Raw genomic sequence first — 21,579 nt, 5'->3', positions numbered from 1 at the left:
AAAAATTGATATCTTCATAACTTAGAGATGATAATATTATGAATATAATTCAATTTCGAATAAATTTATTAAATGTAAGCTAAACTAATTAATATAAAGTAATAAATTCTCTAGATAACATTAGAATTTATTTACTCTTAATAAATAATTACAAAGTTATGCTTATATGATCATGAGATAGTCATAATATTTGATTAGGATTTTGAATCTTTTTGCAGATTTCAATTATATTTTTTGTATAATTAACTGCACATATATTTGTGACATGAACTTTATAACAATTATTACTATTATTAGTTATTATAACAAAGTAATTAGTTATAATAATTTAAACAATTATTGATAAATTAAAATGTAAAAATAAAATAATTATATGCAAATTTATTTAACTATAACTATAATATAACAATAAATTAATAATTTTAATTTAAAATTTGAATTGTACTTCATAGTAATCATTTTTATTACTAATGAAGCTATAAATTACACTTCTTTTAATTATGATGAAAAAGAGTGTTGAGAGGGAGGAGAGAGAGAGAATCCGTAGCAATTGATTTCCAAAATTCCTCCTATTTGTTCTCCATTGGTTAGATCTGCCGAGGCAGCTCCCATTATATCTCAGCAATTGAAAGATGTTATCATGAGGTATGTAGGCATTCACTACATATCTCATGCGAGTACTATTATGTTATTTAGATATACCTGAATGTGTATTTAGTTGTATGAAATAAGCTATAATTACATGATTTGGAGCAATTGCACTATTATAGGGTTGTAAAATAATATATTTGTTTTTTTTCTATTTATAAAAAATTTGGGTAGGAGGCCTTCTTCCCCACCGACGAAAAATTTGGATAAGAAGCCTTCTTCCCCACTAATTTACCCAAAAAAATATGACTGTCATTTCCATCCAAAGTTTATTGGACTGGTTATTGTTGGGGTGCATGAATTAGATAAGCTTTTCTGGTGGGATTCATGGCAAAATTGACAAAATAAATTCTTGGCCATCTTTCTTTCAAGAGAAAGGGGATAATGAGATTCTCCCATTCCTTGAAAGCAATGCTTTGAACCCTCGTCATCAACCCATGTTGCTCATTGTTTATCTTTCGAGCAGCTCATCGATCTCATTGCCATGTATTTATGGAATTGTAGTAACTCCCAAATTTATTGTTGTTTTAATTTTTCTATTGAAATAACAACGGTAGTTATGTTGCTTTCAATCTCTCTCATTGGTCTCTTCTTGATTTATTATGCAGATACTTTTTTATCAGTGGCTCAATATTTTACACCTATGCGATCAGGTTGATTTATTTCAGTTAATATTTTCACCATGATCTCTGAATTCTCTTTTCAAGTAGTTAATATTTTTACCATTGGCATATACACAAAAAAAAAAATTGAATAGAGTAAATCAAAACATTAAGCAGCCTAATCAGTATGTAGTTCTAATCATAGTATTCATGTTTCAATGCAAAAATAAAAATAAAAATTGCAAGCATAGACCACCTCAACATCACATGACATTAGAGAAAACAAGAAAAAAATACAAAGTAATAACCAAAGTAAATTCAATACAACATACTTATATGCAACGGAAAGAGCGTGAGAGGGGAGAAATGTGGATGCATATGACCGAGAGGATGAGGGGAGACAAACTTATATAGAGATGAGAAATCACAGAGACGGAGAGTGTTGGGAAAACCATATAGAGACAGAGAGAGGAAAGAAATTTAAATATAACGATTTTAGGGAGAATTTTAAAACAGTAGAGAGGGCGGAGAGAATTAAATTTGAGATTATGGGGGAGGAGAGAGAAAATAGAGGAAAATATTAAATGTTTAGAAACATTTAGAGTTAACCAGAGAAAAAAACAATAAGAGGGGGAGAGAGGTAGAGTGATTTTAGAAATGTTATAATATAAACTTTTAAAAAAGAGGGAGAGAGAGAGGTAGATTTATTAGAAGAGAAAAAATAAGAGAGATTTTAAGAAAGTTGATTTATGAAGAGACTGAGAGTAGGTACATGAGAATAAAGAGAGAGAAAAAAATCGGTGGAGATGTATTAGAAAAGAGAAAATAGAGACACGTGGAGCAAGAATAAGGATAAAAACTAAAGTATAATATGTGTAACAAGAAAATGGAAGTTACGGTAGGGAAGTTTTGAAATGTGGGGAGAGGTAGAGAAATTTTAAAAAAGTTAATTTATTAGGATAGAAAGAGAATGGTGGTATGTGGAAAGAAATTAATTATTAATTAATTTTTACAAACCTCCTAAAAATTGAACCTACTAGATCTTATTTATTTTCTTATCCCATTGATGGTCTAGAGCCTTGGATGCTAGGCTGGCAAAATGTTTATACAAGCCAAGCTGTCTGAGTCTTGGAATCACTAACCAAACCTTGGACTAAAATTCACAGTCTAGGGATTGGTCTGACGTTTCTTACCTCTGACTTCTTGACTCATACAATCCTCACAAAAACCTAGCGGTCCGAGGATCTAAACATCAAACAGGTACCTACACTTCACAAAACTAATAGATAAAATAAAAAAGTGGTCCGATGTTATGATTATTGGATAGAGGAAAAAAACTAAAAAGAATGATATATATATATATATATATATGAAAAACAGATGAGAGATACCTTTGCTTAAAATTTGCAAACTTAGACCTCAATGTAATTCCCTATTATATTTATGATAGATAATTTTTCCTTATAAAATATGTATAAGGAAATTGAAGTGTGACAATTGAATTTCTCACCACTCTTATTATTTATCCAAATTTTATAAAATCTTTACTACTTCCTATAATTTTTTTTTTGGTGATAGAAAAATCACAGTTTATAACCAAAGAACAATAGCCGACAAGCCACTTATATTGAAAAAACATAAATCAACTACTACATGCATTTCCGAAAGACTAGAAAAAGGAAAATAAAATCCTTACAAAATAGTTATTGTTAGAGCATTAGCACCCATCCTAGCGTAATCATCAGCTATTGAGTTATACTCTTTTTTCTTGTGACAAATGTTTTGAACTTTTATTAAAGCAATGCTTCACAAGAGCATGCGATTATAAAGATTGGATGAAATCGTTAGAAACTTACAAAAAGGGAAGAGAAACAATATGTTTAGCGAGCCTATCAGCTGCATCATTGGCTTCGCGCATGGTGTGGCCAAAGCTTATCCTCAAATGAGGCTAGGCACATAGGTCTTGAATTTTAAACAAAAGAGTAAATAGGGACCAGGGGATACTTTGCTCTTTTTTACACCACTTGATAACATTCAAGGAATCCTCTTCAATTATAATATTCCCAATGAAACCCCTGTCGGTGATAATATGAAGGCCTTGAAGGAGAGCAACCAACTCAGCATGATTAGCTATTGTAGACCTGCAAGGACCCGAATAAGCAAAAAGAACCGATCCGAAATTGTTGCGAAGATGCCCACCAATACCTGCAGGCCCTGGATTTCCAAATGAGCTGCCATCAAAATTAAGTTTGAGGCAAGCTTCTAGAGGTGCAATCCAAGTTCTAAAGGGACGACTAGAGTGAGAAGAAGAATGAGCCAGAAATTTCATATTGATATAAATATCAGTCCGAATTGGCCCCGTCCTTCAGGTGTGGAGGAAAACCAATTCCAAAGAGAATGTAAAATGAGATATTTTACCCTTTCAATACTTTGAGACACCCCATCAAAGGTTCTCCTAACCAAATCTGCTGTAAGATTACGTTTCTGAAAATTTTCCAAATCACAACATCTTTTTTTGGTAATCCCTTGTCAGAAAGATGGTTAATAATGTTGATGAGATTCAAAGGTATCATGAGGAAAAAACCCAATAGAGAGAAGGCCCAGTACCATAAGCTAGAGGCAACAGAACAGTGAAGGAAAAGATGAGAGTAAGATTATTTATCATTTTTGCACATCAAGCAGATGTTTGGAAGAATTTTACCTGTCTTTTGCAAATTGTCTATTGTTAGACATTTCCTTTGACATGCAACACATAGGAGGTCTTGGATTTTAACTTGAACTAGCCATTTCCAAATAAAACCTTAAGAGGTATCAACAATACGGACCCGATCCATAAAAAGGAGCTTATACACTGATTTGACCGAAAAACGTCCTTTAGTTTCTGATTCTCATATGACCAAGTCTTCAGCATTAGAAGTGATGTAAACTTGTTCAAGTAGTTGGGGGAGATTATGAAGCTGTGAAATAACCATGTCCGGTAGTCTATTTTAACAACATCCGATGTTCTAGACCATACAATTAGAGGGGGAGAGGGAAATCCACTCTGAAAGTTTTGCATCAGGTTGAGCAACTCTGGCAAAGAGGTCAGGATAAGTAGAAGAAAAATGTGCATCACCAAGCCATTTGTTGAACCAAAAAAGAGTGTTATCTTCATTGCCAATAAGCCATTTGATGTTGCTCAAAACAATATTTCTGCAGCTATAAATATCATTCCAAATCTGTGAGGTGAATTTGCCTCCTCAACCTTTTTTTAATCGAGTGGGTGAGATGATCGAAATCATATTTAGCAATTAGCACATCCTTCCAGAGATGAGAGGAGTCTTGAAAGATTCTCCACCACCATTTGGAAAGAAGCACCTAGTTTACAAGTTTAAGCTTTTTGATACCCAAACCCCCTAGCATTGACAGCATACACACCTAGTCTCAGTTCACCAGATGAAAATTGCTGCAGTTATCCTCCATATTACCCCAAATGAAGTTTGGCATAAATGTTTCAATAAGCTGGATTACTTCACTAGGTATTTGTAGGATTGACATCAAGTAAATAGAAAGATGTGCATAAGTGGATTTAATCAAAGTGATATGCCCACCAAAAGATAAAGTCTTGGTCTTCCATAGGTCAATTGAACATGATAAATGTGAATAAAAGGGTCCCAGGCTGCACGAGTGTGCGTACGATCCGAGATAGAAACCACTTAATATTTAAGGGGAAACTTCTGAACTCTGCCACCCAAAATTGAAGCAACAGAATCCAAAAGGCAGTTAGAGCAAGAGATGCGCACAATTGAAGTCTTATGGGAATTTACATCTTAAACTATTTAACTCTTGATCTCTGTTTCCAATAAATTTCCTCCATCCTAAAGAGATCACGTAGCTTATTAAACAGAGAATTTTTATTAACAATCATCTCATCAGATAAAACTTGGTTTTCCTGAACAGAATTTTCAATCATCTCTAAGTCCATCAAAGTGGAATCAATCTTGCCTTTAAATTGATACTGGTTTGCTTTTTTCCAAGAGATGAGTTTGTGCTTTAGGCAGATTAGCTTCTTATGACAACGGAAGCCAAAGCTGCCCAAAACATAACAACTACCCCGAGTATGATTGATCATATCCACAAGTTCAGGCTCATCTAGCAAGTGAATGTCAAAACGAAAAGGTCTAGGCTCAGATAAGACCTGCTTAGTATGAAGACAGATAGGGAGGTGATCAGATGAAAGTTTGGTAAGAACTAGTAGTAGGAAGATCTAATAAATCATTCCCCATAATGAAGTCATTAAATAGATGCATATGGGAATTATATCGGGAAAAAGTGGAAATTTCATCTGAGTGGAGAATGAGGTTAAAATCCCATCCAATGCAAACTAGAAGACCCAATGAGGAAATAAAATATTTCAAATCATCCAAAAAAACACCTTTAAGGGTAGCTACATTAGGCCTATACACATTAATAAGCACCCAACGGAAAGACCTGATAAGACCTTCAAAAGTAATTGTCAAGAACCCATCAGATTTAAAAACATCCAAGTAGAGCAAATATGTTGGGTCCCAAAGAACCCAATGACTTCCAGAAAATCCAATGGCATCCACACCCGCAAAACGGATAGAACCATTACCCCGGAGAGTCTTGACATCCAAAATAGAGGGTGAAGCACCGTTAGTTTCTTACATAATAAAAGCAAAAGGTGTAAATTTAGACATCAAGAAATTGACATCCTTCTTGCGTCGATAAGCACAGAGACCATGCACGTTCGAACTGATAATCTTCATTGGCAAGATGAAGGTTCACCAGGTCCCTCAAAGCCACCTTCTTCATGTGAACAAAAAGAGCTGAACGAACAGGTGTTGCCGCTGCGACTAGAAGAGGACTGGGTCTTTGAAGTTATAGGACCTGTCTTGAAAACCACTCCATCTGAAGGAGAAACTGAAGAGCCCCGAGAGCCACGAGCAGTCAGTCTAGCCGATGAGCACACAGCTTTAGAGTCCCCTTTAAATTGGGTTTCTGTAGCACCTTTGAGGCAGGTAAGGAGACCTCCAAGTCATCCGTCAGACCAGAATAATGATGCACAGCGAGCTTGGCTAAGTCTGTCCGAGTCTCATTCTTTAATTTTTTGGACATTTTTTGGACCACCTTAACCGCTGCATCCATGACTGCAAGCACCACCTTCGGAGGAGCAACGAACGTAGCGCCCATGCCCTTGTATATACGATTAAAAATTACATGGCTGGGGTTGCTTGGTAGAGTCTTTGAATGATGCTTAGTCACGTGAATAGGCTTGGAATCAGCCGTAGCACCTGGATGAATTTCAGGGGCCGAGCCTGAAGTGATATAGGACGATGAATCTGAGACTTTAACAAGGTGTTCCGCAACTATCTTCGTTGAGATAGCTTCATCAGCCAGAGGCTCACCAATAGTTTCCAATCAAAGTGGTGGTACGTTCGGTTCAACCATAAAAAGAGGGACCGCAACAAACACAAGGTTATCCATCACAATTATGGTTCCAAAAGCCAGTTCACAAATGGTATTGGTGTAGACAACCTCATCTTCAACAAAATCAATGATATCAACAACCACAAATGGCTAAAAAGCAGCAGGCGACGGTGTCAAATCCGGGACCCTAGAACACTGCACAGAAAAACGGAAAGGAAGAATCCTCCAATTGAATATGGTGAAGAGAAAAAGAAGAGCAGAAAGAGGATGACCATGGGAGAAAAGGGAGCAAATGAAAATATGCAAGTCCCATGATTGAAAGGGCTTGAAGGGGTAAGGAGTCTAGTGGGGGAGGCAGAAGTCACTACGAGAGAAGAAGGGTGAGAACAAGATGAAGAGACAGAGGTGGTGGAAACAGACGTGAGAGAAGGGGCAAGATGGACAGTGGTAGTAGTATTGAGAAAAGGTGTTGGATGGGTAGGGAGTGGAGAGAGAGGAGGGGCAAGATGGGCGGTGGAGGCAGAATTGGGGAGAGGTGCGGGATAGGTTAGGAGAGGTGGTGACAGAACAAGGGAAGGAAGCTAAGTTGAAAATAGGCGATAAGAGCTTGAAAGAAAGGCTTTGGATGAAGAGGAAAGACCATAATGAGAAGGCCCAAAACGAGAAGGCTTTGGTGCGGCACCCAAAAAAAGCAGGCAATGTGGGGTCAGAAATAGAATCAGAGAGAAAAGGCTTCATTCCTTTATTTTCCAAAAAATCTAATGGTTTCAAGGAATGAAATCTCATAAAATCCTTGACAAAAAAACGGCCAGTAGGCTTCTAAATTTTAACTTTATTCGAGAAGGAGGAAGAAAATCCAAGCGAATCAATCTCAGATCTATGGCCACGTGGCCTAACCAGTCTAGGGTTCAATCGAGGAGGACCCTGTTTCACCAATGGAGGTCGAGCCCTAGCATGTCCAAGAACTGCTCCAGGAGGTTGAACATGGGGTCTAGCTTTAAGAATTCTAAGAACCTCAACCCAAGAGCGGTCTTCCTTACCAGTAGAAACTTCAAGAGGAGCCAGAGCCGGAGGGTTGGCAGTCTTCAAATCTTCACCTTCAATGGTGACATCAATGGTATAAAGGTTTGAAATAATAAAAAGGTTGATTGATGAGGGAGCCAGGTCCTTGGCATATCTAAGAATATTGACTCTAATAAAAAAGAGATCAGGACCCACCATACATTCCCTATCAACGTCAACAAAAACCCCCACCAAGTTGGCTAGATGTTGAAAGACTCCCATATTCCAAGCATGGAGAGGGATACCTCCAAATCATACCCAACAAGGGGAGCGTGAACTGAGATTAGCGTGATCCCGCAGTTTCCAAAAATCTACCGATAAGAGTTTATTCTGAACACGCCAGGTATTTTGAATAAGGAGGACTTTACGAACGTCATCAGTACAGGAAAGAGAGAAAAAGGTCCTGTTACTTCCGAAAGAAAAGACCATATGGAAGTAGGGAAGATTCCAGGCTCTCTTAACCAAGTCGCTAAGACCCCAGATATCATTAGAGGGTGGGAAAAAGTAACCAATAACAAGAAGAGAATAGTCTTTAAGAGATTCAGAAAGAAAAGAGGGAGCAATAGAAAGGCTTGGGGGATGAAGATCCATCTAGAGTATGTTTTACGTTACATGCTCCTTGAACCGCCCTCTATCCTCCCTCGATTCCTCTCTCCTCCCCCATCGTGAAGCCGCCCAAAATCTCTTTAACACTCCATTTCTCTCACTCTCTAAACCCCCAAAATCTATATCTCCTCTCATGCCCTCTCACCCAAACCCACTCTCTATAAAGAACAATAAAAATAAGAGCTTTTTAATAAGAAAACTTACAGTGTCAAAGACTCTGAAATAGAGATCCTTCCCACTTTCCAATGTCTAACCTCTTTCCCCTTCCCTCTGAAATACTGATGTTTCCTTATCTAACCTTCCTCCTCCCAATGTTGACTGGATTATAATAAATACTTCTCTTCCCTTTGAGACTCTTCCCCTTGACTCTCTTCCCCTGTTTCTCTTTTCTCTATCTCTCTGTTTCTCTCTCTAGGAATCTGACCTTGAATATGCTTACTTGCTGTTTGTAGGCAGGAATCACTGTAAAAAATTGCAAAGAAAGAAAACCCTAAGATGAAGTTTTTGGAGAGAGAGAGCAAGGACTTCCCCTAAAGAGCACACTCTTGAGTTGTTACGAAAGTGAGACAACCCACTTTCTCTCTCATCCTCTGTCGCTTAAAAACCCATGTATATCTTCTTCGCTCCAACTATTGGAAAAGACAACTATTGGAAGCTCTACCTTATTGCAGGACATTGGCCCCCGTTTCCTGCACCCTTCATGTGGAAATCAGCAATCCCCTTTCTCTCACTAGCTCAAACAACAAGTGTTCTCGAAAACTACAATGCCCAATTTTATCCGTGCCCGTCTTCATCCCATACCCACAGGAGTGGTGCCTATGACTGCAGACAATTGGGATCTATGATTCTTCTATCCAAACCCCTCACATAAACATGACCCTAGGAAAACCACGTTCTTCTTAGAGGAGCTGAAAGTTGGAATGAACAGAGTTCTCTACTTCCCTAATCTGACTTTGTGAATGCCGCACCTTTCCTTGCTTGAGTCAATAGAGTGAAGATCTGTCATTGATACAGGGGTAACCGATGTGGAGGAAGAATGAGAGTGACTAGAAGTGGCATCCTCCATGCTAGGTGGGCTAGGGATGGAGGCGATTGTAGCCCATTGAGTCTGACTAGGTGTAGGAGGCTTCCCACGTGCCAGAGGGCATTTTCAACAATCATTTATTACATGCCCGAGCTTCTTACAATAATTGCAAAAAATGCGCTTCTTACATCGATCGGCCGTGTGGCCTCTTTGTTTACATATGTAATATTGCACTTGGACGTAATTCATATCTTTGTTTGAGAAATTGGACGCGACTAAGGCCACATCAGTGACATCTTGTGATACGGATTTGCAAACCCCAAGAGAGCTTAATCGAGTTTCTTCAGCAAGGAGATCTGAGAGGCAATCATCTAATGGTGGAGTGGGAGTACGATGAAGAATGGATGCTCTCATGCTTTTAAACTCCGATCGCAACCCATTAAGAAAGTGAAATAAAAGAGGCCGATTTCGTGCTTTAGTAACTGCTTCAGTGGGTGGCTCTGTCTCCATCGAGTCCATCTCATTCCATATACCTGAAAGAGTATATGGATTGATGAGTCCCCTTGTTGTGTCTTCATGCTCTCCTGTTCAAGCGTATACAGACATGCAGTATTGGCTTGAGAATAATACTTATGTAAATAATCCCACATTGCTTTGGCACTAGATTGATACGTGAGGTTGCGCCCAAAATTATGCTCAACTGAGTATATAATCTATGTCACAATAGAGCTATATATAGCAAGCCAATTACTACGTCCATTCTCGTCCTTAGGCTGAGGAACAGAACCATCAATATAGCCCCATAACTTTCTTCCCATAAGAAAACGTCGCATTTGGAAATACCATAAATTGTAGTTCTTTTCCATCAAGACGAATAGAGATAGTTGCACTTTCTGTAACACTTTTACGCTCCATCTTTTCTAAACCTATCAAAAGGATGGTATCTTTGGGGAGACTCACGGGAGGAAGAGAAGTTTGGAGAAGAGAGAGAAAGGATGAGATTTAGAAAGGGTGTATTTCTTAAATTTGTTTGGGCTAAAAAATAGGTTTAAAATAGATAAATATTATTTCAGAAGGTTAAAAGATATAAAACCTAAGATTTTCGTGTCCCAAGATATGTTTTGAAACCTAAGGCCTATTGAGAAATGAAACTTAAAAATAAGGGGTAAGCAGATATTTTTCCAAAACAAAAAATAAAAACAGTTGAGGGAATATACCATCTCTCTGGGTATATAAGGGAGTCCACCCTAAAGATCGTTTCAAAATATCTAAATTCTTTAATCAATTCCAGCCTCTTTACATAGAATGGATATTTCTCTTTTAAATACAACTGAAATAATAAAAATAAAATTAATAATTAAATAAAACATTTATCTCTCCCCTACGGTTTTCTCCTTGTCCCTCTACCTACTTTTTTCAATTTTTCTCTCCCATACATTTCCTTTTATCTCTTTTTTTTTTTACATCACGTAGACCCTATCTCTCTATAACACATCTACCTTCTCAATTGTTGCCTATAAGTCAACTTCTGTTCCATTCCTTCCACAGTTCTCATGCAAAAACTACTTTTACTACGTTCCAAATTATCCTCCGTTTTCCATTGACAAAAACATCATTTACATGCACCGGAATGACCGTTCGCAATTCAACCCAATCAACATTCCATTTTCCAAATCTTCTTCTTTGCAAAAACATATGGTTTGCCGTTTCATCGCCCTTCTTACGCATTAAAGACACATTATTCAATGTTATTTGCAATTTCTCAACACATATGCTGTCAAAAGTTTCTTTAGAGACAATATCATGATAAATACCATAACCTTCATGGATCTTCATAGTTTCTTGATTTTGGCCAATGTTGGATCATTCCGCCTACGATAATTAAAAAGCAATTTATATCCAGATCCAACAATAAATATCAGTTCTTACTTGGCTCTGATACATAGAGTTGCGAAAAAAAAAAAAATGCATTCACTCTCCTTAAAAATATATTTTATGTTTAGTCTAACACTTGACAGAAAAAAATAGTTTTATAAGGAAAATAATTAGGAGCAAACAGAAAAAAAAACTTAATATCAAATTTCCAAATGCCTTTTACATGATAACTATGCATAGAAATTATAAAAATAAAAATTTCTGTTATAGTATTAACTATTAAGCTTATCTAGAAATAGATTAGATATAAAAATTAAGAGCTACACACACAACGTTGCATGTGTATGCATTCGCGAATATCCGAATACAAATGCACTTCAAAACTAATTTAGTGTTGAACACGATATCTATGAGTCCATGTAGAAATGAGTCACCTTTAAAAAATCTACTTTTGAGATGGATTTTTGGATTTAACTTTTAAAAGTATGTAATCTCTAACCTGAAGATCATGAACATGAAAAACTAAATAAATTTTAACAATTAGAAACAATTAGTCTACTACGAAAACATTTAGACCCTTAGTATCAATGGCTTTAAGATGGACCAGTCATAAGTTTGGAATCCAAAGCCTCTAGGTGCTTTATTTAGCAAACACAAAAGACAGTCCTTATCATTTTCCTTTGCAAAGGAATCCAAAGCCTCCAAGTGCTTTATTTAGCAAACACGTATTGCCGTTCTTATCATTTTCCTTGCCAAAGCCCGCGTGTCCAACATGCGTATGTAACGCTCTCTCTGTCCACAACAAACTACGCCCCTCTCTCCTATATAAATATATAAATTTGGAGACCTCTCTCCCTCATTGCGCACGAAACACATCCATAAAACCAGCCTCTTTGCTTTGTAATCTTTACAAACATGAACATGGACAAACTGCCTCTTGCATGTGTACTGCTTCTCCTCATGGTAAATTATCCTTTGCATATTCAAAATCAAGATTACTATAGAGCATTAAGATTCTTTTTTTTTTTTTTTCTTTAGTAACAGTTTAGTTGCATCCTTATTACATTCGGCTTCGTTGTTTACTTATCGGTTTATCGCTTTGGACGGCGGAAGTCAACGATTCGAATCGTTTGAGTTTGTCCCAGAAAGCTCAAAGAAGCAAGCCTAACTTTTTTTTATGTAATATGAATCGTGGTTCCCACGGTTTCAAAAACATACACCAATGTAATATGACAGTGGATTGCACTACGACTATGCTTTACTATACGCTTCAATGTTTTCTCACTTCTCGGTGTCCACTAATTGCAGGGAACACTAAACCTGTACAACGTACTGGCAACACCTGAGAGCTACTGGGAACAAGTGTTCCCGAAAACTGCAATACCCGATTTTATTCGTGCCCGTCTTCATCCCATACCCATAGGAGTGGTGCCTATGACTGCAGACAATCGAGATCCGCGATTCTTCTATCCTGACTCCTCACATAAGCGTGACCCTAGGCAAACCACGTTCTTCTTAGAGGAGGAGCTGAAAGTTGGAATGAACAGAGTTCTTTACTTCCCTAAATCCGACTTTGCGTATGCCGCACCTTTCCTTGCTCGTGAGATTGCAGATGCCATACTCTTCTCATCGGCCGAACTTCCACAAATCTTAAAGCGCTTCTCATTGCCTACTGCCTCTGTTGAGGCTAATGCAGTGCGTGAAACCTTAGCATGGTGTGAATCTTTAAGAGGCAAGGCTCAATGCCTAACCTCTTTAGAGGCTGTAATTGACTATGCCACCCGATCCACTATGGATGGCAGCATTACCACGCTCCACACTCATATCGACAAGGATTCTGGGCTCCAAGCTTACACCGTGAAGCGAGTGGAGCACAAGGTTGCGTCGCCTGACTCTACAGTGTGCCATAACATGGCGTATCCTTATGCCCTGTACTACTGCCACCATGTTGGTGAGGGCAAAATATATGAGGTGAGGTTGGAAGGAGAAGATAAGAGCATAGTGGAAGCGATTGCAGCCTGCCATTCAAACACTAGGACTTGGCACCCACATTCATTTGCTGCTCTTCCCGCAGGGGTGAAGGCGGATCACAGTTTTGCTTGCCATTTCTTACCTGACACCCACATTGTATGGGCCTAAGTCCCTGAACCTTGATTGGAATAATTAATCCGCTTATTATGGTTGGCGTAGCAATCATGTATGAGATGGATGGCTTTTAATTAAATTCTTGTTATGCGCAGTTTGCCAATTTGCTTCTTGGTTTCCTTGTTTTTCCCTTTTCTTTGGTAAGCTTTATTAGCGTTTAATTGGCACAAAGTATAGGATTCAACTCCTGGACTTGTGTATCTTCTGGATGAGATACCGTGTCATAAAGGCCTACTGGTGTCTCTATAAATTGACATACATGCAGGCGCAGCACACGTGTTAAATAGTGTAATTACCATGAGATTGAAAATTCATCAAGGAGCTCCATTAGTCTGATGTTTTACATATCAGACCATTGCTTCTTCTTATTTTTTCCCTTTCTATTTTTTCCAATTATTCCCCTCAGTCTGATGTTCTGAATTTCGGGCGGTGTTTTATATTATCTTTTAATTTTTCCAAAGTTTAAAGCAACACAATCATTGTAAAACTCAAAATTTATGGATGTGGGACACAAAATTTGAAAATATTAACTTAGTCAACATATAATGCAGGTGCTTGTGTATGCTTTCATGAATATCCGAATACAAATGCACTATGGAACTAATTTAGTAGTGTTTAATAAGCATCTATTTTCATCACATTGTGGTTTAGGTCATATTGTTTATTTTAACATTTTCATCTCTTAGAAAATGTTAGCTTCTTCAAATGGACTAAATAAAAGGAGCTATGATGATATGTTTTTCTTTCTTTTCTTTTTTTTAGTGATTTATGTACCAACGTTAAAATTTTAGGTATATTACGAAATGCACCACTCATTTGTGGAAATTACAAACAATATCAGTCAACCCACTTTTTTTATTTTTGTCAAAATTGCCCATCGATCAACACGAATTTTGATTTATATTTTTTGGATTTTTTTGTAGTAGGGCAATGCCCCAAGATGTTGTATTGCAATGCCCAAATGTTTTGGTTTTTCTAATTTTTTTTTTTTTTTTTTTTTTTTTTTTTTGTGGAAAATTATACGTGGCCGAACTCAGATTCGTCGGTCGGACCCAGATATTCAATAATTATCGTCATAACACTTTTTCAACTATTTGGTCCTTATTCAGTATGTTGTTTTAATTGCCAATTTGCTTCTTGGTTTTCTTTGTGTTCCCCTTTTCTCAGGTGAGCTTTGTGTTCTCCTTTCTTCGTGGACTTCTATATCTTATTGACGAGATAACGCGTAGTAAAGGCCGACTACTTTCTCTAGAAATTAACATACATGTGAGCACAGGCACACGTGTTATATATAGGAATATTTATGTTTGTACCATATTTGAAAATATAAATTATGTGGAGGTCCAAAAATTTTCAAATTTTACGAGAAGGCCTATGGTCTAGTGTTCCAATATCAGACCATTGATTTTTTTCGCCTTTTGTTTTTGTTTCAAATTTTTCCCATTGATCTGTTGTTCAAACATTGTACTGCTTCTTTTTTTTTAACTGTTTTGATCGCTTCGAGGTCCTAAACTTCAGGCCACCTGTGAACATTGTGGAAGCCAAGCAGTCAAGGCTGGAAGCTTGAACTATGGACTATCAAATTCATAGTCATAGTGGTTCAAGGTTTGGAGCCTTGGATGCTAGGCTTGCAAAATGTTTATATAAGCCAAGCTATCTGAGTCCTGGAATCACGAACCAATCCTTGGACTAAAATTCATAGTACAGGGATTGGTCTGACGTTTCTTATCTCTGACTTCTTGACTCACACAATTCTCACAAAAACCAAGCGGTCGGAGGATCTAGACATCGATCAGGTCCCTATACTTCACAAAACTAATAGATAAAATAAAAAAGCAGTCCGATGTTTGGATTATTGGATAAAGGGGAAAAATTAAAAAGAATAAAAATTTATGCTAATGTCTCTGTAAATTACTATTACATAAGAAATATCCCCCATAAGTTTGATTTTTTGCAGTACCTTTTTTTCTCCCATGTTTAATATATATATCTAGAAAAAGCTCCTGTCAGCCCATGGGCTCATAGAACATTGTAAGCTCAATGGCTCTGATTGAATATGGACCGATTCAATTATCATAATTGTATTTTGTAATTGAAATTTAATTTTTTTCAACAAATTAAAATTACTTGAAATTTGGAGCGTCAATTATTCAATAATAGTCGAATCTAATAAAAATATAAAAACAATAATTTGTATAATTAAATTGATCAAAATACCCCTGAAAAGTTCTAAAGGTATTTTGGTCAATTTATTCTATGTGAATTATTTTTTTAATATTTTATTAGGTGTGCCTTGATGAGAAGAATTTATGCTTCAAATGTCATGCTATTTGGATTTATATAAAAAGCATTAAAATTATATTACCGATATACAGTCATGACTGTGAGATTGGCCCAGATGCCATGGGGCTTACACTGTTCCAAGTGCCCATGGGCTCACTCTAGCACCGTAATATATATATATATATATATATATATATATATATATATATATATATATATATATATATATATATATATATATATATATATATATATATATATATATATATATATATATATATATATATATATATATATATATATATAGAGAGAGAGAGAGAGAGAGAGATAGAGAGAGAGAGAGACAGAGAGAGAGAGGAAGATGCTACAAAACACCTATAGGCAAAAATAAACAGTGATTTCACCTTCCTTTGTCACCGTTTAAAGTTCATCACACGGTCACAATTGTCTAGTAGTGATATATTTGTATTTTTTTTATACAAATCGGAATAACCTAAAATTTGGAACGTGTGTTCATAAAAAATAGGTGAATCAATGAAAAATATCAAAAAACTATTTTACATAAAATAAATGATCAAACTACTCTCAAAATATTTCAGGGATATTTTAGTCAATTTATTTTTTGCGAATTATTTTTTCTATATTTTTATTAGATGCATCTCACTAAGATATATGCACGCGCCAAATTTTAGGACATTCCAATTTGTAGAAAACAAATGAAAATAAAACACTACCGGACAATCGTGACCATACGATGAACTTTGGACGTCGATGAGGGTAAGCAAAATCACTGTTCATTTTCCCCTATAAGTGTTGAGAAGAATTTTCCTATATATATAGAAAATGTTGAGATTAGCCCACTAACTCATATGAACATATGAACCCAATGGCCCAGATTGAATCTGGGTCTATGTGATGGTCACGACCTCATTTCTTATTTGAATTTTAATGTTTTTACTACAAATCTAAATAATTTGAATTTTAGGCGTCCATTCTTCTCATCAAAGAGCACCTAATAAAACTATTTAAAAAATAAGTTTCAAAAAATAAATTGACAAAATATATCTAAAACATTTCTGGGGTATTTTGATCAATCTATTTCTTGCAAATTAATTTTTTGATATGTTTTTAAGATTATCCTATTCTTGAAGAACACATACCTAAAATTTTAATTGATTTGGATTTATAGAAAAAAATAAAAATTAAAATACAGAATGATGTCGTGACCGTCAGATCAGCCCAGATTCATTCTTTGTCGTTGGGCTCATATGTTCATATGAGCTAAGTAATTCAGTAGGGAAGACATGCCCCTACTTGTTTTTCAATAGATTAGGGAGCTACATTTTAAAGGTGTTAAATTGGGGGTGTCAACGGTAGGAATGGATACCACAATGTGGTAATTAGGTGTGGGGATGCTAGCACCACAATTCCAGCCCCTTTCCTAAGTTTAATATTTTTTTGTCCCATAAGTTGCTCCAAACATCTTCGGACATTTAAAGTTGGCTCCCCCCCCACCCTGCAAACATCAACTTCGGGCCTTTAATATTTGAAGTTGATGACCTTTTGTTGGAAGTTGATTTTATGAGTGTTTTTGTTACAAACCTCAAATTCAGATCTTCAAGGTCCAATGTTGATGTTTGAAACATCTTGTGAATTTTTGTTGCAAGTATCAAATTCGAACCTTTGAATTTTAAGGGGAAAAAAAAACATCGAACATTCAACGGCGGAAATGGTGATAATATAAGGACTAAATGGAATTTAACTTTTCTAGGGACTTCAGCTTAAAAATTATGTTCAAATTGTAAAATACACCAAGTCAATTGGACCAATTCAATGGCTAAGTTTCATAAGCAGAAAAATTAGATGTCGAGTCATTCATTATTATACTAGTGTTACACATGCGTTACGCATGTGCTTTAATGCTGTAAAATAGAGCAATGCAATACTAATCTATAGAATCAAAAAAGCGAGGTTCTAAACAATCAAATTCGAACCCACCTAAAAAATTTCACTAGAAAAATTCATTAGAGGGGATTGTTTTGATGCTTAAGATTCATGTTCATGAGAAAAAAAATGAGATTTCAAGTTTGAAATGGTGCATCTTGTAACGCATTTTTGGAGCATCAATTTAAAATATTTTCACGTTTTCATAGATCTGCTAGATCTACACTATTTTTGAAGCTTTAAATTTTATAATTAGAGATGAAAATATATTTTAAGGCTATCACAAAGATTTTCATATTGAAACCATATTTCTCGACACTATTTGAACGTGCGCTCTATTATGATTGTTTAGAGCCTTGGCTCTATAACCGTTTTTTGTTTTTTTCCCCAAGTTCAATCTTTTTTTCCCATAAGTTGTTCCAGACATCTTTGGACATTTAAAGTTGGCTCCCCCGACCCCGCAAACATCAACTTCGGGCCTTTTATGGTTCGAAATTGATGTTCGTGACCTTCTGTGAAATTTTGTTGCAAGTATCAACTTTGAGCCTTCAGATTTTAAGAAAAAAAAAGATTAAACATCAGACATTCAAGGGTAGAAGTAAAATTAATACAAGAAAGACAAAAAAGGAACTGAGAAAAAACATGAATCTAAACTAAAACATTTTGTGGGATTTTTGAATAATGGTAATTTAGAATGGGAAAATGGTTTGATAGGGCTGCAGCCCTATCAAAATAAGTAAAGCCTCACTCATAATTCATCATGAATTGTAATTCAAGCAATAGAAAACTTTTACATCAATCATCTCGGCTTGAACATTATTGTCGTGAAGAAAAATTAGGATTTCAAGCTGTAAAAATAGCATATATTGTAACAAATTATTTAGACCGTCCATTTTGCCCTAAAAATAAGTGTTTATAGATCAGCACGATCTTTATATGTTTTAAGTTTCGAATTTTATGTCAGTGTTGGAAAATTGATTTTAGAGCCATAATAGAGATTTATGTGACGGAATAAGGATTTAAGATGAGGCTTTATTTTGTTTTCATAAAGCCTAGTTTTATAAAAACTTCATCCTTTAGAATGATATTATCATAAATTTTGTTAGTTTCTATAGTATAAACTAAAAAATTGTACATATTATTAGTTTCTTCTTAAAGTTGTTTTCAGCTACCTATTCAGTTTCTAATCGGTTATGTATGTTGATAAAACTACCTCTTAATGTTTAATAAACTATTTCTAATAAGCAGAAAACAAGCATTTAAAAAAAAAAAATAAACAACCATGTAAAAAAATTTATTTGTGAAAAATGACCAAGTTCAGAATCTCACTAATAGTTAGAAAAAAAGAGAGAAAGAATATAGTGTACCTTACGGCATGTCTATTCGAATTTATTAAAAAATGTTCAAGTAAGAAATTGTCTGTATCTAAGTTTGAACAATTGTAAGTTCTGTGGAAAAATTTTGGTATAATTTTGTAACTCTAGAGGTATTTGTGAATTTAATCCAATCTCTTGACAGTAATGTAGTTTGTCTTTGTTTTTATGCGACTTGGTAAATTTAGTTATTCCACCTGTGTATTCATATAGATGTTATAAAGCAGATGAGGTTACAAACCGTCCTAGACAACATATGGAAAAGGGCCTGTTTGTTTCACGTGAAAATATTTCTCAAAAATTATTTTACGTGAAAGTATCCGTTCATGTGATTTTTTTATATTAATTGTTCTCCGTACATCTTTTCACTTAAATGAATTCATTCATGTGAAAATATTCCCAAGAAAATATTTCCACACGCCCTTGGTTGAATACAAAATCCATTGAACTCAACGAATGCAGGGTGACGACTTACTTGTTTCTAGATCTAGTACTTTGAAGCTTCAAAGGCATACTGGTTTTTAGAGCTCGATTTTATTTTTTGATTCGGTTTTGAGAAACAGCATTGATTTAAAAAAACAAAAGAGAAATTTATAAATTTTTCTGGATACTTAGTATTATTAAATAAACGAAAAGGTTTATATAAAACCGAGGATCTAAACAATCAAATTAGAGCCTACCTTAAAAGTTTCACTAGAAAAGGTTGTTTTGATGCCCAAATATCTTCAAATTGATCATCTTGACATCAAGATGCATGGACATGAGAAAAAAATAGATTTCAAGTTTTGGAAATAGTGCATCTTGTCACACAGTTTTGGACCGTCAATTTTCAAGATTTTTATAGATCTGCTTGATCTACACTATTTTTTATGCTTTAAATTTTATAATTAATGATAAAACTATATTTTAAGGTTGCCACAAAGTTTTCCAGCATTGAAAAAACGTTTCTCGACACTATTTGATGGTGAGCTCTACTTTGATTGTTGACTGCCTCGGCTCTATACAAACTGCACCCTTAATGACATACCCACAAATTTTTTTATTTTACATGGTCACTTTTTTTTTTTTTCTCTTTTTTTTTTATTTCAAAATTGTCCCCTCTTTGGATTTTTAAGATCCGAAGTAACAAGTTTTATTTTGATTTTGGAGATCAAAACAACATCTTTTTAGTCTAAGTTTGATTTTGGATCTTGAAGATCCCAATTCACGTTTAGCTTTATATATAAAGGACCGATTTCAAAGTTACACGCGTAAAATTGAAAATTGAAAATTGAAATGAAATTCTTTAATTACACTAATTTAAGGCATATTAGCGTAAATTTCTCAAAAATAAAAAATTCTTAATAAAAAAAATATGTAAACGATCGAGGCCCAAACATTTAATTAATGATCATGAGATACCCGGACGATGATAAAGGCAAGACGGCTAACTTAATGAGATGCTATGTCTTTTTGTCCAAATATTAAAACATTAATTGATAAATTTTACCAAAATTGGTAAACAACAATCCTTTTTATCTCATACATGCTGAATTTGTTATTCTCTCCAAAAAGAATTTGCGCCATAGCTGACAACACCAGTGAAATAAGAAGCTAGTAATGGATCACAGTGACATTATACTCCACAGTCAATGAGCCGGTGGCCAACAAAATAGTCCGGAGTTGTGCATAGCCCTGAGCCAGTCTGAAAACTCCATTTCCACCCACCACAGACATCTCCCTCACATCCTGCAGTATAGGGTTCCTCCCGACCACCGTGAGCGTGCTTCCGTTGAATTCGCCATCCGTGAACACAAAGTTGAGGGCCATGGTGACGCTTAACTCTGTCTGAGAAGAAACTACTTCAATTCCCTGTACCGTGCCGATCAGCTTCGAAGTGAGGTTGGGGCCTTCTGTTAGTAGGTCGTCATGCACGTAGATGCTACCGAAGCTAGTGGGTGAGGCCTGGGTGCTATTCAATTCGGCCACGAGTACGGATGTGGGGTTTGGTCCGGTGAGCACTCCTTGGAAGTAGAAGTGGAGGTGGCTCACCTTGGGTTGGCCTATGCCTTGCCTCTCTCTCCAGTCATCTGACTTGGAGGTGGCTATGTCCATGAAGAAAAGCAGCAACAAGGCGAATGCCATGGTCGGTGCTCCTCTTATCTTTCATATATCTTGAATTGAGTTGCAGAGAGACAATCCCCACTGTCCTCACAGTTTTATTAGGTTGACCTTAATGAGGACTTTGCATGAATAAAAGAAGGCCACGCATATGGTGGTCCCAGGAGACCTTGTAAAATGCTCAAATAAAAATAAGGAAAAAGTTTGTAGTCCCAGGAGACCTTGTAAAATGCTCAAATAAAAATAAGGAAAAATTTTCTAGTCCCAGGAGACTTTGTAAACTGCTCAAATAAAATAAGGAAAAAGTTTATATAGAGCCGAGGCTCCAAACAATCAAATTAGAGCCCCCCTCAAATATTTCACTAGAAAAGGTTGTTTTGATGCCCAAATATCATCAAATTGATCATCTCGGCATCAAGATGCATGGATATCAGAAAAAAACGGATTTCAAATTGTGGAAATAGTGCATCTTGTGACGTATTTTTGG

General features: G+C 35.8%; 1 protein-coding gene and 1 pseudogene across 2 annotated transcripts; one reads left to right on the top strand and one right to left on the bottom strand.

Moving 5' to 3' along the window:
* The first annotated feature begins 12,100 nt into the window (after positions 1–12,100).
* LOC148780600 (BURP domain-containing protein 6-like) lies at positions 12,101–13,495 on the top strand. The gene is made up of 2 exons (XM_088848481.1): positions 12,101–12,210; positions 12,556–13,495. The coding sequence occupies exons 1-2, from the start codon at positions 12,163–12,165 to the stop codon at positions 13,384–13,386; spliced, it is 879 nt and encodes a 292-aa protein (XP_088704607.1). The 5' UTR covers positions 12,101–12,162; the 3' UTR covers positions 13,387–13,495.
* Positions 13,496–20,419: 6,924 nt separating this feature from the next.
* LOC148780599 (dirigent protein 22 pseudogene) lies at positions 20,420–21,204 on the bottom strand (annotated as a pseudogene). The gene has a single exon (XR_016040233.1). The product of XR_016040233.1 is annotated as a dirigent protein 22 pseudogene (transcript).
* Between the last annotated feature and the right edge of the window lie 375 nt (positions 21,205–21,579).

Source organism: Amborella trichopoda, chromosome 9, assembly GCF_054954075.1.
Source record: "Amborella trichopoda isolate Santa Cruz 75 chromosome 9, AtrichopodaSantaCruz75HAP2 v2.0, whole genome shotgun sequence".
NCBI lineage: Eukaryota > Viridiplantae > Streptophyta > Magnoliopsida > Amborellales > Amborellaceae > Amborella > Amborella trichopoda.
The sequence above is the reverse complement of the archived record's forward strand: the minus strand, read 5'-3'. Positions and strand labels throughout refer to the sequence as shown.

Coding starts and splice junctions, on each gene's coding strand:
- LOC148780600 (XM_088848481.1), top strand. CDS start 12,163: ATGAACATGGACAAACTGCCTCTTGCATGTGTACTGCTTCTCCTCATG. Junction 12,211..12,555: donor GTGTACTGCTTCTCCTCATG/GTAAATTATCCT, acceptor CACTAATTGCAG/GGAACACTAAACCTGTACAA.